Source organism: Oncorhynchus clarkii, chromosome 9, assembly GCF_045791955.1.
Source record: "Oncorhynchus clarkii lewisi isolate Uvic-CL-2024 chromosome 9, UVic_Ocla_1.0, whole genome shotgun sequence".
In the NCBI taxonomy this organism is placed as follows: domain Eukaryota; kingdom Metazoa; phylum Chordata; class Actinopteri; order Salmoniformes; family Salmonidae; genus Oncorhynchus; species Oncorhynchus clarkii.
Window position 1 is genome coordinate 76023668 of NC_092155.1, and position 16734 is coordinate 76040401.

General features: G+C 44.6%; 1 protein-coding gene across 3 annotated transcripts in view; it reads right to left on the reverse strand.

Annotated features, from left to right (window-relative positions):
• LOC139417426 (XK-related protein 7-like) overlaps positions 1–15925 on the reverse strand; it is a 169349-nt gene extending 153424 nt beyond the window's left edge. The window contains exons 1-2 of one of the 3 annotated variants that reach the window (XM_071166708.1): positions 15545–15925; positions 15300–15406 (exon numbers count right to left, since the gene is read on the reverse strand). In XM_071166708.1, coding sequence (XP_071022809.1) covers positions 15300–15406; positions 15545–15925 — 488 coding nt within the window. The other 2 variants (XM_071166707.1, XM_071166706.1) reach the window with 2 other exon arrangements.
• Positions 15926–16734: the final 809 nt, after the last annotated feature.

Here is a 16734-nt window from a genome sequence, read left to right on the forward strand (position 1 = left end):
GGAACCCAACACAGCAGAACCATACCACCTGGAACAGCCCCAGGGAACCCAACACAGCAGAACCATACGACCTGGAACAGCCCCAGGGAACCCAACACAGCAGAACCATACGACCTGGCACAGCCCCAGGGAACCCAACACAGCAGAACCATACGACCTGGCACAGCCCCAGGGAACCCAACACAGCAGAACCATACGACCTGGCACAGCCCCAGGGAACCCAACACAGCAGAACCATCACAGAACACCAGGCTCTCAGATGTTCCGACTGTTCTGTCTGTTTATATGCTTCGTTCGTCATCTCTCCCATGAGTCTGAGATCAGACAGTCTCATTCACAGGGAATATATACACAGAAACACACAGCACAGGCTGTTAAATTAAGAGAGAGAGAGAAAGAAAGAGATAGAGAGGAGAGATAGAGAGAGAGCGAGAGAGAGACAAAGAGAGGAGAGCGAGAAAGAGAGAGAGAGAGAGAGAGAGAGAGAGAGAGAGAGAGAGAGAGAGAGAAAGAGAGAGTCTGTGTGGACTGGGTCTGTGTCTCTGGGTCTGTATGAACTGGGACTGTGTCTCTGGGTCTGTCTTTGGGTCTGTTGTCTCCAGATCCACACATGTACAGTACCAGTCAAAAGTTTGGACACACCTACTCATTCCAGGGTTTTCTTTATTTTTTTTACTATTTTCTACATTGTGGTGAAGACATAAAAACTATGAAATAACACATATGGAATCAAGTAGTAACAAAAAAAAAGAGTTAAACAAATCAAACTATATTTTATATTTGAGATTCTTCAAAGTCACAACCCTTTGCCTTGATGACAGCTTTGCACACTCTTGGCATTCTCTCAACCAGCTTCATGAGGTAGACACCTGGAATGCATATCATTCTCTCAATTCTCTACAATTGGCCTAGCGCCGTCCGGTTTAGGGTTTGGCCAGGGTAGGCCGTCATTGTAAATGTTAAAGGTTAAATAGGGGTGGTATGCAGAAGATAGCCCTATTTGGTTAAAGACCAAGTCCATTTTATGGCAAGAACAGCTCAAATATAGAAAAGAGAAACGACAGTCCATCATTATTTCAAGACGCTAATTTGGAAAATTTCAAGAACTTTGAAGATTTCATGAAGTGCAGTCGCAAAAACCATCAAGCGCTATGATGGAACTGGTTCTCATGAGGACCGCCACAGGAACGGAAGACCCAGAGTTACCTCTGCTACAGAGGTTCATTAGAATTACCAGCCTCAGAAATTGCAGCCCAAATAAATGCTTCACAGAGTTCAAGTAACAGACACATCTCAACAACAACCGTTCAGAGGAGACTGTGTGAATCAGACCTTCATGGTCAAAATGCTGCAAATAAACCACTACTAAAGGACACCAATATGAAGAATACACTTGCTTGGGCCAAGAAACACAAGCAATGGACATTAGACCAGTGGAAATCTATCCTTTGGTCTGATGAGTCCAAATTTGAGAGTTTTGGTTCCAACCGCAGTGTCTTTGTGAGATGCAGAGTAGGTGAACGGATGATCTCCGCATGTGTGGTTCCCACCGTGAAGCACGGAAGAGGAGGTGTGATGGTGTGGGGGTGTTTTGCTGGCGACAATGTCTGTGATATATTTAGAATTCAAGTCACACAGCATTCTGCAGCGATACGCCATCCCATCTGGTTTGGGCTTAGTGGGGACTATCATTTGTTTTTCAACAGAACGATGACCCAACACACACCTGCAGCGTCCACATTGTTAACCAATGGAGAAAATACACAAACATGGCCTTGGTCTGACCCAAATAAAGATAATTAACTCATTCTATTCGTCTGGCCTAGTCTGATCTGACCTGCATCATGGCCATGTATAAGCACAATTTGCAAACATTATTTTATTAGCAAGTTTGTGACAACAACAGACTATTAGAGTGACAGAGAGAGAGAGAGAGAGAGAGAGAGAGAGAGAGGAAGTAGAGAAAGTGACAGAGAGGATCAATCAGATGACTGGCTCTATGGCAGGAAACACTAGACCCCCCCCCCCCCCACACACACACACACACACACAATCGCTGAGCAGAAGATTCCTCAAGGCCCCACTGTTAATAATTCAGCAGCCAGTGTGTGTGTGTGTGTGTGTGTGTGTGTGTGTGTGTGTGTGTGTGTGTGTGTGTGTGTTTGTGTGTGTGTGTGTGTGTGTGTGTGTGTGTGTGTGTGTGTGTGTGTGTTTATTTGTGTGTGTGTTTATTTGTGTGTGCGTGTGTGTTGTATAGATCCATAGCAAGGAGACCTTGGTGAGTCCCAGGTGACCTGGCAGGATATGAGATCAGAGGCTCATCTCGAACACACACACACACATACGCACACACACATGGTAGCTTTGGCATGTTGCTTGGCAGAGTAAGACCTCAGTCTCTCTCCATCTCGTGGAGGGAATCTCCATTTTGAAGTACCCTAAAACTTTTAATAGCAATTATCCGTTTTTTTTTTATCGCCAGAAAGAAACCTGCTAGCCATTGGCTGAGAAGTGCTAGCTAACTAGCAAGCACAAAAGCAGTCAACAACTTCGGGAGTACAGAGCCTTTTAGAAATCGTCCGATCGGCAGTAAAGAACTGCCGAAAATGCTAAAATCAAAATAGGATAATAATTATTAAGACAAAAGAAACGTGACACACACAGTGTGTAAATTATAACAAATTAGTTAATTAGGAAATTAAGAAATGTATTAAAATGTTGCAAAACAAAACAATAAGTATGCAAATCAGTGGAGGGAGAATGGCTCATCATAATGACTGGAACAAACGATATGGCAATGGCATCAAACACATAGAAACCATATGTTTAATGTATTTAATACCATTCCACCTAATCCGCTCCGGCCATTACCACGAGTCTGTCCTACCCAATTCAGGTGCCACCAACCTCCGGGTGATGGAAATAAGAAAAAGTTGCTGTACACCCTGTAGGTGTGTGTTATTAATGCATTGAAGGAAAAAAATTAAATAAATAATGTAACTTCATTGTCACGCTGAAACAGGAAAGGGCCTTCCCCAAACTGTTGCCACAAAGTTCGGAATCACAGAATCATTCTCGAATGTCATTGTGTGCTGTAGCGTTAAGATTTCCCTTCACTGGAACTAAAGGACCTGGGCTAAAACAGCCCCAGACCATTATTCCTCCTCCACCAAACTTTACAGTTGCCACTATGCATTGGGGCAGGTAGTGTTTTCCTGGCATCCGCCAAACCCAGATTCATCCGTCGGACTGCCAGATGGTGAAGCGTGATTCATCACTCCAGAGAACATGTTTCCATCTCTCAATTTTCGCTCCCTGACGACCAGTTCTTGCACTGACGTTGCTTCCAGAGACAGTTTTGGAACTCGGTAGTGAGTATTGCAACCGCTTAAGCACTCGCCGGTACTGTTCTGTGAGCTTGTGTGGCCTACCACTTTGTGGCCTGAGCCGTTGTTGCTCTTAGACGTTTCCACTTCACAATAAACAGCACTTACAGTTGACCCTCTAAGCTCTTGCGGGGCAGAAATTTGACGAACTGACTTGTTGGAAAAGATGGCATCCTATGACGGTGCCACGTTGAAAGTCACTGAGCTCTTCAGTATGGCCCATTCTACTGCCAATGTTTTGTCTATGGAGATTGCAAGGCTGTGTGCTCGATTTTAATACACCTGTCAGCAACGAGTGTGGCTCAAATAGTTTGAAGGGGTGCCTACAATAATTGGCTAAAATCACATGATGCACACCGATGATGTCATTGGAAACACTTATCTTCCTCTATCCCCCCCTTACAAAACATAGATAAAACATAGATAAAACATAGATACGTGCAATGTTCACATATGTTGATGTTGGAGTGGTGCTGTAGATTATGAATTTGAAGTTGAACATTGTTTTTAAAAAATGTCCCTTTAAGGAAATATATTCCTGGCTCAAACAGAAGTCGTTCTCTAATAAGCATCTGTTGTGTTCAGTGATTTAAGCAAATAACCACCCAGGCTATTTATACAGAATAACATTTAGGAATACGCTTTTGAGAATAGAACGCTCTCACTACACACACACCTATGCCGACTGTGTTGTTGTCTGTTGAAGCCTCTTTAGTCAACAGTGAACAGTGAGTTTAAATAGAATACTGAATATCCACATTCTATGTTGCCTTACAGCCTGAAACACATCAAATCTGACTTTTTTTTCACGACTTAATTTACACACAGTAACCTACATTATCAAAGTGAATAAATTATTATTTTTTTAAATATATATATATATATCTCTGAAAATGATATACAATTTAAAACAGTAAATTGACCTCTCATGAACTGCACTCTTCTAGCCATTCCATAGATTCTTGATGGGATTTAGGTCGGGCGGCTCTGACTAGGCCACTCAAGGACATCACCTTCTTGTCCTTCAGCCACTGTACTGTCGCTTTGCCGGTGTGCCTTGGGTCATTGCCATATCGAAACGTGAACCGTATTCCCATTTTCAACTTCCTTTCAGAGGGCTGCAGGTTCTCCTCAAGAATATGTTGGTATATTGCACTGTCCATTTTCCCTTCTATCGTGACAAGCGCTCCAGTCTCTGCTGAAGAGAAATACCCACACAACAGGATGCTGCCACCACCATGCTTTAATGTAAAGATGGTGTTCTTTACTGTAGGGATGGTGTTCTTTACTGTAGGGATGGTGTTCTTTACTGTAGACAGGGTGTTCTTTACTGTAGGGATGGTGTTCTTTACTGTAGACAGGGTGTTCTTTACTGTAGGGATGGTGTTATTTACTGTAGGGATGGTGTTCTTTACTGTAGAGATGGTGTTCTTTACTGTAGGGATGGTGTTCTTTACTGTAGGGATGGTGTTATTTACTGTAGACATGGTGTGCTTTACTGTAGGGAAGGTGTTCTTTACTGTAGACAGGGTGTTCTTTACTGTAGGGATGGTGTTCTTTACTGTAGACAGGGTGTTCTTTACTGTAGACAGGGTGTTCTTTACTGTAGACAGGGTGTTCTTTACTGTAGATATGGTGTTCTTTACTGTAGATATGGTGTTCTTTCCTGTAGGGATGGTGTTCTTTACTGTAGGGATGGTGTTCTTTACTGTAGGGATGGTGTTCTTTACTGTAGAGAAGGTGTTCTTTACTGTAGACAGGGTGTTCTTTACTGTAGGGATGGTGTTCTTTACTGTAGGGATGGTGTTCTTTACTGTAGGGATGGTGTTCTCTACTGTAGAGAAGGTGTTCTTTACTGTAGGGATGGTGTTCTTTACTGTAGGGATGGTGTTCTTTACTGTAGACAGGGTGTTCTTTACTGTAGACAGGGTGTTCTTTACTGTAGGGATGGTGTTCTTTACTGTAGGGATGGTGTTCTTTACTGTAGGGATGGTGTTCTTTACTGTAGGGATGGTGTTCTTTACTATAGGGAAGGTGTTCTTTACTGTAGGGAAGGTGTTCTTTACTTTAGACAGGGTGTTCTTTACTGTAGGGATGGTGTTCTTTACTGTAGACAGGGTGTTCTTTACTGTATGGATGGTGTGCTTTACTGTAGGGATGGTGTTCTTTACTGTAGACAGGGTGTTCTTTACTGTAGACAGGGTGTTCTTTACTGTAGGGATGGTGTGCTTTACTGTAGGGATGGTGTTCTTTACTGTAGACAGGGTGTTCTTTACTGTAGGGATGGTGTTCTTTACTGTAGAGAAGGTGTTCTTTACTGTAGACAGGGTGTTCTTTACTGTAGGGATGGTGTTCTTTACTGTAGACAGGGTGTTCTTTACTGTAGACAGGGTGTTCTTTACTGTAGGGATGGTGTTCTTTACTGTAGGGATGGTGTTCTTTACTGTAGACAGGGTGTTCTTTACTGTAGGGATGGTGTTCTTTACTGTAGGGATGGTGTTCTTTACTGTAGAGAAGGTGTTCTTTACTGTAGACAGGGTGTTCTTTACTGTAGGGAAGGTGTTCTTTACTGTAGACAGGGTGTTCTTTACTGTAGACAGGGTGTTCTTTACTGTAGACAGGGTGTTCTTTACTGTAGGGATGGTGTTCTTTACTGTAGACAGGGTGTTCTTTACTGTAGGGATGGTGTTCTTTACTGTAGGGATGGTGTTCTTTACTGTATGGATGGTGTTCTTTACTGTAGGCATGGTGTTCTTTACTGTAGGGATGGTGTTCTTTACTGTAGAGATGGTGTTCTTTACTGTAGACAGGGTGTTCTTTACTGTAGAGATGGTGTTCTTTACTGTAGACAGGGTGTTATTTACTGTAGACAGGGTGTTCTTTACTGTAGGGATGGTGTGCTTTACTGTAGGGATGGTGTTCTTTACTGTAGACAGGGTGTTCTTTACTGTAGGGATGGTGTTCTTTACTGTAGGGATGGTGTTTTTTACTGTAGACAGGGTGTTCTTTACTGTAGGGATGGTGTTCTTTACTGTAGGGATGGTGTGCTTTACTGTAGGGATGGTGTTCTTTACTGTAGACAGGGTGTTCTTTACTGTAGGGATGGTGTTTTTTACTGTAGACAGGGTGTTCTTTACTGTAGGGATGGTGTTCTTTACTGTAGGGATGGTGTTCTTTACTGTAGATATGGTGTTCTTTACTGTAGACAGGGTGTTCTTTACTGTAGGGATGGTGTCCTTTACTGTAGGGATGGTGTTCTTTACTGTAGGGATGGTGTTCTTTACTGTAGGGATGGTGTTCTGCACCCCGTATGGTGCCGGTATAGGTCCTCTCCCAACCTTACACTTGCCTCCAACACACACACACATACACCATACACTTAGTACTGATCTGAATTATAGGCCTACTGTTTATTTATTTTATCTCATACTTTCGTAGCTTACTGGACTTATAGAGAGCTATTCTCTCAAGTTATCTTGTTGGGTTGAGTAACTCTGAACTTACAATGGCTAGCCCCAAGTTGTTAGATATTTTTTCTTGTTCCTTATGCTATTTGCCTCATGACAGCTGTGTGCTTTGTTGACTATGAACTTGCTTGTTTACCTAACCGTGTGTTGTGTCTTTGGCTATGATTATAAGTGATATGACATGCTATTCTATAAAATCCTTTCTCCGTAATTAATATTACCTGATTGAGCTAATCATGTAAATGTAATTAACTAGAGAGTCGGGGCACCACAAAATAATATTTACAGAGCTGTTATCTCCCGAATAAACTCTTAAAGACCTAGTAATATTTTCCATCAATAGCAGTCAATATTAATCGTCACCTTAATTCAGTCTCATCTGAAAATTGTAAATTCTTGGTTATCTTCACGAACCCTGGCTAACAAAATTCACACAGAATTACATATACAAAGAAGGAATTATACCTTGATTACAAATGACGTCATAAAGGAAAACGTCCCTAGCGGACGGAACAGATATGACAGCTGGTTACACGAAAGAAAAGGGGCTGGGTTTGAGTGAAAGAGCGGGAAGACTGAGGGACAAAGGGAGAAGCTGTGCTATCGTAAATACAGTATCTTATGCATTCTAAATTACCGCCCATTTGGAAAAGGAAAATGCAATAAATATTTACTCTGAGCTGCGCTTCAGTAGGTTGGTAGTAGATGGGAAGACCGTGTTGCCAAACCGAGTCCTCTGTCATTTGAAGAATGTCTCTGGTGGTCAATTGAATACGTTGTAGTAACGTCGTTGTGTGTTAGATTGGACACTCTGTCTGTTCTTTCCTAGCCCGTGTTTGCAGCTGCTGTTGCTAACTCAATGGCTAGGAGGTATCACTTCTGTAGTGAATAAGAGTTCAAAGTTCATACCATTCGCAACCAAAGCTCACGCTGAGGTTGGCTTAGTTCTGTAGTTGACATGTTGGTCCTTTTAACGCAGAGGCTGCAGACCTCACGTACTCGGAACAGGAGATTATATTGTCGTCAAGGCTTTATATGGGAAGGGAGAGGAGGGCGTGTTTGAAAAGTTTTATAACCCATGACTCTTCACAGGGGCGGGCCACTGATTGAGCAGAGCCCTAACCTTATGAAAACCCAAATCTCTCATTTGGAAGCTAAAATTACATTTAATCTCTTCACCAATAATTTTATATTCAAACATTTAAATTGAACAACAATTCCATGTGACTCCGATAACTACAATGTGCAGACTTTCCACTGTAGAGTTTATGTCATCCTATCATTGATGAGAATGTCTCAGATGACAACCGAACTGACATCATATTCATTAAGTACCAACGCATATGTACAATTGGTCGGATTACCAGAATATAGTTCATTCCCCCCCCCCCACCTTCTGATGTTCCCAGAATCTCTATGTTAACCAAGGGGTTTTCAAATGTCACATAAGTAGGGTAGAGAGAGGAAAAAGGGGGGAAGAGGTATTTATGACTGTCATAAACCTACCCCCAGGCCAACGTCATGACAGTCCCCCCATGTTGGGTTCAATCTTGCGATTACACGTGGGACAGACTATGTTTGTTCCCACACTCGGGACTCTGACTCTGTATTGGTTACACAGACTTCTGGCCTCCCATCCTATTCTAACCACCTCTCGCCTGCTTTGCATTCCTGTTACCTGATGAAATTGCTGTACAATATGATCTTGTTTGCCATCTGATGCACATTCAAATGTCATAAAAAAATCAACACTGCAGAGCTCTCCCTGTCCTCTGCCGTGCCCTGATTGTATTACTGTTGATGATATCTGGAAATGTGCATGTACACCCTGGCCCAGCTACTGTTGCTAGCTCCAATTCTGACTTGTGCTCTGATATCTGCTTCACTGAATTCTGCTCTCGTTAAAGTCTGGGTTTTCTCCACGTTAACACTAGACTCGTATTACCTACAACTGGGTCAATTGAAAGTGTGGGTTCACAGCTCCAATCCAGATGTGTTGGTCATTACTGAGACGTGGTTCAGAAAGAGTGTTTTGAACACTGATGTTAACCTTTCTGGTTATAACCTTTTTCAGAAAGACAGATCTTCCAAAGGTGGTGGAGTAGCAATCATTACCAAGGATCACCTTCAGTGCTCGGTTGTCTCCACCAAGTCTGTCGCTAAGCAATTTGATTTGCTGGTTTTAAGCATGAACCTTTTTTAAGCATTAATAGCTCTTTGTTGACTGTTGCTGGGTGTTATTGTCCACCAGCAGCAGCGGCCTGTACCCTACCTGCCCTAAGCTCTCTCCTGGCTCCTTACACTAAGTCTGAATGTGTCCTGCTAGGTGACCTAAACTGGGACATGCTTAAACCACCTGACCAAGTCCTAAAGCAATGGGACTCCCTAAATCTTTCTCAGATTATTACCAATCCCACAAGGTATGACTCCAAACACACAGAAAAGGCTACTCTCCTTGATGTTATCCTCACAAATAATCCTGATAGGTATCAGTCTGGTGTTTTCTGTAATGACCTTAGTGATCACTGTTTTACAGCCTGTGTTCGTAATGGCTGCTCAGTGAAACGACCTGTCCTGCTTTGTCATAGACGCTTGCTAAAAAACTTTAATGAGAATTAAAAACAGGTTCAGCCCCTGGTTCGACCGTGATCTGGCAGAGTTACTCCACCTCAAGAATACCATTTGGCGAAAGGCTCGGCACACGCATACTCAGGCTGACTGGCTCTCGTTCAGGCAAATGAGAAATAAGTGCACTCAGGCTATCTGGAAGGCCAAAGTTAGTTACTTTAAAGCTCAGTTCTCTCTCTGTGGGTCTAACCCCAAGAAGTTCTGGAAAAGTTAAAGACCTGGAGAATAAACCCTCCTCCTCACAGCTGCCCATGTCCCTTAATGTTGATGATGTGGTTGTTACTGACAAGAAGCACATGGCTGAGCTCTTTAATCACCACTTCATCACATCAGGATTCCTATTTGACTCAGCCACGCCTCCTTGCCCATCCAACATTTACTCATCTCCCACCCCTTCTAATGCGACTATCCCCGATGCTCCTCCCTCTTTTTCCGCTGCCCCGCTACAATGTTTCTCCCTGCAGGCGGTCACTGAGTCTGAGGTGCTGAAGGAGCTCCTGAAACTTGACCCCCAAAACAACATCTGGGTCAGATGGTTTAGACCCTTTCTTCTTTAAGGTTGCTGCCCCTATCATCGTCAAGCCTATCTCTGACCTTTTTAACCTCTCTCTCCTCACTGGGAAGTTTCCCATTGCTTGGAAGGCAGTCACGGTGCATCCTTTATTTAAAGGGGAGATCAAGCTGATCCTAACTTTTATAGGCCTTTTTCTATTTTGCGCTGTATATCAAAAGTGTTGGAAAAACTTGTCAATAATCAACTGACTAGCTTTCTTGATGTCTATGGTATTCTCTCTGGTATGCGATCTGGTTTCCGCTCAGGTTATGGTTGTGTCACTGCAACCTTAAAGGTCCTAAATGATGTCCCCATTGCCCTTGATTCTAAGCAATGTTGTGCTGCTATTTTTATTGACTTGGCTAAAGCTTTTGATACGGTAGACCATTCCATTCTTGTGGGCCAGCTAAGAAGTATTGGTGTCTCTGAGGGGTCTTTGGTATGGTTTACTAACTACCTCTCCCAAAGAGCGCAGTGTATAATGTCAGAACATCTGTTGTCTCAGCCACTGCCTGTCACCAAGGGAGCACCCCAAGGCTCGATCCTAGGCCCCATGCGCTTCTCAATTTACATCAACCACATAGCTCAGGCAGTAGGAGGCTCTCTCAATAATTTATAAGCAGATTTTACAGTTTTATACTCAGCTGGCTCCAGTTGGATGTTGTGTTAAATGCTCTACAACAAAGCTTTCTTAGTGTCCAACAAGCTTTCTCTGCCCTTAACCCTGTTCTGAACACCTCCAAAACAAAGGTCATGTGGTTTGTTAAGAAGAATGCTCCTCTTCCCACAGGTGTTATTGCTACCTCTGAGGGTTTAGAACGTGATGTAGTCACCTCATACAAGTACTCTCATCACATATCAAAGCTGCAGGGTAAAGTTAAATCTAGACTTGGTTTCCTCTATTGTAATCGCTCCTCTTTCACCCCAGCTGCCAAACAAACTCTGATTCAGATGACCATGCTAGATTACGGAGACATAATTTATAGATCGGCAGGTAAGAGTGCTCTCGAGCAGCTAGATGTTCTTTACCATTCGGCCATCTTATTTGCCACCAATGCTCCTTATAGGACACATCACTGCACTCTATACTCCTCTGTAAACTGGTCATCTCTGTATACCCGTCACAAAGACCCACTGGTTGATGCTTATTTATAAAACCCTCTTAGGCCTCACTCCCTCCTATCTGACATACCTACTGCAGCCCTCATCCTCTACATACAACACCCATTCTGCCAGTCACATTCTGTTAAAGGTACCCAAAGCACACACATCCCTGGTTCGCTCCTCTTTTCAGTTCGCTGTAGCTAGCGACTGGAACGAGCTGCAACAAACACTCAAACTGGGCAGTTTTATCCCCATCTCTTCATCCAAAGATCCAATCATGGACACTCTTACTGACAGTTGTGACAGCTTTGCTTGATGTATTGTTGTCTGTAACTTCTTGCCCTTTGTGCTGTTTGTGCCCACTAATGTTTGCACCAGGCTTTGTGCTGCTGCCATGTTGTGTTGCTACCATGTTGTGCTGCTACCATGTTGTGCTGCTACCATGTTGTGCTGCTGCCATGTTGTGCTGCTGCCATGTTGTGTTGCTACCATGTTGTGCTGCTGCCATGTTGCGCTGCTACCATGTTGTGCTGCTACCATGTTGTGCTGCTGCCATGTTGTGCTGCTACCATGTTGTGCTGCTGCTATGTTGTGCTGCTACCATGTTGTGCTGCTACCATGTTGTTCTGCTACCATGTTGTGCTGCTACCATGTTGTGCTGCTGCCATGTTGTGCTGCTACCATGTTCTGCTGCTACCATGTTGTTCTTCTACCATGTTGTGCTGCTACCATGTTGTTCTGCTACCATGTTGTGCTTCTGCCATGTTGTGCTGCTACCATGTTGTGCTGCTGCCATGTTGTGTTGCTACCATGTTGTGCTGCTGCCATGTTGTGCTGCTACCATGTTGTGCTGCTACCATGTTGTGCTGCTGCCACGTTGTGTTGCTACCATGTTGTGCTGCTACCATGTTGTGCTGCTGCCATGTTGTGCTGCTACCATGTTGTGCTGCTGCCATGTTGTGCTGCTACCATGTTGTGCTGCTGCCATGTTGTGTTGCTACCATGTTGTGCTGCTACCATGTTGTGCTGCTGCCATGTTGTGCTGCTACCATGTTGTGCTGCTGCCATGTTGTGCTGCTACCATGTTGTGCTGCTACCATGTCGTGCTGCTGCCATGTTGTGGTGCTACCATGTTGTGCTGCTACCATGTGGTGCTGCTACCATGTTGTGCTGCTGCCATGTTGTGCTGCTACCATGTTGTGCTGCTGCCATGTTGTTCTTCTACCATGTTGTGCTGCTACCATGTTGTGCTGCTACCATGTTGTGCTGCTGCCATGTTGTGCTGCTACCATGTTGTGCTGCTACCATGTTGTGCTGCTACTATGTTGTGCTGCTACCATGTTGTGCTGCTACCATGTTGTTATCATGTGGTGTTGCTACCATGTTGTGTTGCTACCATGTTGTTGTCATGTTGTGTTGCTACCATGTTGTGTTGATACCATGTTGTTGTCATGTTGTGTTGCTACCATGTTGTTGTCATGTTGTGATGCTACCAAGTTGTTGTCATGTTGTGTGGCTACCATGTTGTTGTCATGTTGTGCTGCTACCATGTTGATGTCATGTGGTGTTGCTACCATGTTGATGTCATGTGGTGTTGCTACCATGCTGTATGGTCATGTGTTGCTGGCTTGCTATGCTGTTGTGTTAGGTATACCTTTATGTAATGTTGTGGTGTCTCTCTTGTCGTGATGTGTGTTTTGTCATATATTTTTAGTTTTAATCCCATCTCCCCCGTCCCCGCAGGAGGCCTTTTGCCTTTTGGTAGGCCATCATTGTAAATAAGAATTTGTTCTTAACTGTCTTGTCTAGTTAAATAAAGTTGCCCCATTTCAAGACTTCCTTGTCGACCTCAGATTATTGAATCCTGGGTAAATGTACAACAAAGCAAAAAATGTTGTATCTCAGAAATGTAATTAGAATGTAAACCAGTCAGGGTTTAGGACACAGGGTTTAGGACACTGTACTATTACAACAACCACTACAGTCAGGGTTTAGGACACAGGATTTAGGACACAGGTTTTAGGACACAGGGTTTAGGACACAGGGTTTAGGACACAGAGGTTAGGACACAGGGTTTAGGACACAGGGTTCAGGACACAGGGTTTAGGACACAGGGTTTAGGACACAGGGTTTAGTCCTGGGCATTTAATTATTACAGTAACCAGTTTAGCTGTTAATTATCGTGTCGATACTTTAGACTCCAAAATGAAATGTGCTGCTTTATTTGTGGACCTGTCAACAGCTTGTGATACTGTTGATCATGGTATTTTATTGAACAAGTCCTTGATAGGCCTGTTGATGGTATCACAATGAGCTTAGCCATCGTCATTGACGGGGTTCAGTCTGCATGTCTTGAAGTACATAAAGGTGTACCACAGGGGTGGATTCTGGGACCTGATCTCTTCACTATTTATAGAAACACCATTGGTCAATCTGTCAAGAAAATGGTAAACTTAATCTATGTGCGGATGATACTATTTCGTATGCCCTGCCCTGCCCTTCCCAACCCTGCCCCTGTTCTGCCCTGGTCTGCCCCTGGCCTGTCCTGTCCTGTCCTGCACAGCCCTGTCCCGATCTGCCTTGGCCTGGCCTTGGCGTGCCCTGCCCTGGCCTGTCCTATCCTGGTCTGCCATGGCCTGGCCTAGCCTGCCCTGATCTGCCATGGCCTAGTCTTGGCTTGCCCTGCCCTGGCCTGAAAACCTCCTAAGAGGCTTTGACGCTTGTTAATAGTAATGAATCAACATGGAAAATGGATTGGATTTGAAAAGTCATGAACGTCAGGGAATATAGACCAAACGTTGAAATGACGTCTGTGCCCAGTGAGTGGTGTTTTCTGAAAAGGCAACTCAGCTAATTTTGAACTGGCGAAATGACAGGAAGTAGGCCCCCTGTACATTTGGGCAGAAAGTAAGGCTGAGTCAGTCTTACAAAGACATGAAACAGTCTTGGTCTACTGTCATTAAATATTCATGAAGCAGTTTGTGCAATGAAACAGATATCACCACTCGCCCAAGAGCCCAGCAAAGGGTTACCGTTTAGCTTTTGGAGAGTTTTATCAATGAATGGACTTTATTTTTCTCATCTGGAAATTAACAGAACGTTAATATTTGGGCTCCATCATCATCCTCCTCATCCTCCTCCTCATCATCATCCTCCTCATCCTCCTCATCATCATCATCAACATCCATCTCATCGTCCTCCCCATCATCATCATCCTCCTCCTCCTCCTCCTCATCATCATCATCCCCCCTCCTCCTCCTCATCATCATCATCCCCCTCCTCCTCCTCCTCCTCATCACCATCCTCCTCCTCATCCTCATCATCATCATCATCAACATCCATCTCCTCCTCCTCCTCCTCCTCCCCATCATCATCCTCCTCCTCCTCATCATCCCCCCTCCTCCTCCTCATCCTCCTAATCATCATCATCCCCCCTCCTTATCCTCCTCCTCCTCATCATCCTCCTCATCATCATCCTCCTCATCATCATCCTCCTCATCATCATCCTCATCATCATCCTCATCACCATCCTCCTCCTCATCATCATCCTCATCATCATCCTCCTCCTCATCATCCTCATCATCATCCTCATCATCCTCCTCCTCCTCCTCCTCCTAATAATCATCATCATCCTCATCTTCATCATCCTCCTCCTCATCATCCTCATCATCATCCTCATCATCCTCCTCCTCCTCCTCCTCCTAATAATCATCAGCATCCTCATCCACATCTTCATCATCCTCATTATGCTGCTTTCTCTCCTTCACAACCCCCTCTCTCTCTCTCTCTCTCTCTCTCTCTCTCACACACACTCACACACGCCCACGCACGCACACAAACACATAGGTAACCACACACACACACACACACTAGACATTCTAGAATCACTCGACCATGACTGGTAGTAAGTAGTAGGCTTGACTTGACATGCGTTTCCTTCTGTTAACGGAATGTAACCTATCTCTCTTTAACATGGCTCTGGGCTGAACCATCTTTACCAGTGTGGACTGACTGACCAGTATCTCCAGCAGAGAGGTGTTGCTCCTCCACAAGCTCTCTATGAGCCACGGAGCGCGTGCAGAGCACGGCTGCCTGTGCACGTGTCTCATATTGATCAGACGGCTGCTGTATGCTGCATAATACATGTGTATCTGTATTTACCTCCAGACCTGGCCCAGTTGTAGGAGGTGAAGAATTGACTGGAACAGCCACATACACACTCTGCAGCATGTCCGGGTGCCGCTCTCAGTCCCTGCCCCCGCCGTATTCTGCCCCGCCGACGAGCATCCAACCCCGTCAACAGTAGCAGCATTGGCCGCTCCGCCACCGCGCTGTTTGTTGGTGTTGGTGCTGCCCTTGGTGCTGAAATTACACTCGCCTCCCTTGGAAGACTCCGCCGCCGCTGCTGCCGCCGCACTGACTGCCGCTACTGCCCCGCTGCTGCTGCCGCTGATGTCCGTGTAGTCGTAGACTATCCACCTGAAACTCAACACCTGAACCACGGCGGAGGGAACCACCACGAAGACCAGCGTCAGCCCGAACCACCAGTAGTCCCGTCTCAGGTAGTAGTCCGCGGCAAGCCACAGGTCGGTGGCCCCGTCTGAAAAGAAGACGAGCAGTGAGCACAACACCCAGCAGCAATCCAGGAGCGAGTAGGGCTTAGAAGCATAGCGACACGACGAGGGACCCTGGTCGGGCTCGGCTGCGACCATACATTGGAGTGGTGGTGGTACCGGGTTCTCGGTAGTCTGCACAGACAGGGCTGCTCCGTCCGATTTTGCAGCCATGTTTGTTGTAGGAAAGAGAGTCGGGAACGGACGACGGAGAGAGTGAGAGTGAGAGATTGAAAGGGGCTGTCGGCGTGTGTGAGAAAGGGAGAGAGAGCGTGTGGGGGAGAGCGAGAGAGAGAGAACTCAGGCAGGCAATAACTGCTCCTCGTTTCAATGGCTATGCTATCATATGTAATTACATTCTTAGTAGGCTTATTATTGTCTGATTGAATAACACAGCGTTTGCCAATCATTTATTTCAATTCCGGAAATCATACTTTGCCATCCAAGGACTCCTGTTGGGTAGTCTAATGAAGACTAGGACTGATGGCACGGGCATAACGAAGACTGTGTAGGCTAATTACGTCATAAATCCAGCGCATTAGTTGGATCATCAATAGGCTATATTCCCGAGTAGGTTTTTATCGTGGTAAACTTTGAAGTTTGCTGGGCTGGCCTCTTTGTCTTTATTTTATGACAAGGTCTATACTCTTAGACCCAATCATAGGTAGGCTAATCATTCAGACAACCAATTAATTAATTGAATGGTTGGTGAAATATTGTAGCGTCTACTAGAAGTCCAAATGATTGTCTTAGCAGTATTAATAGTAGGCTATATACTGTTATAACAACATAGCCCACAGAAGGATGAACAGTGAATATAATACCATCTCTACATTAAGTCAGCTCACCAATTCACCACGTCTGTGTTGAATGAAATGAAATCATCGTTTTTATTGTTCGCATGCACATATTTAGAAGATGTTATTGCGGGTGGTGTAGCGAAATGCTTGTGTTCCCGAGCTCCAACAGTGATATCTAACAAT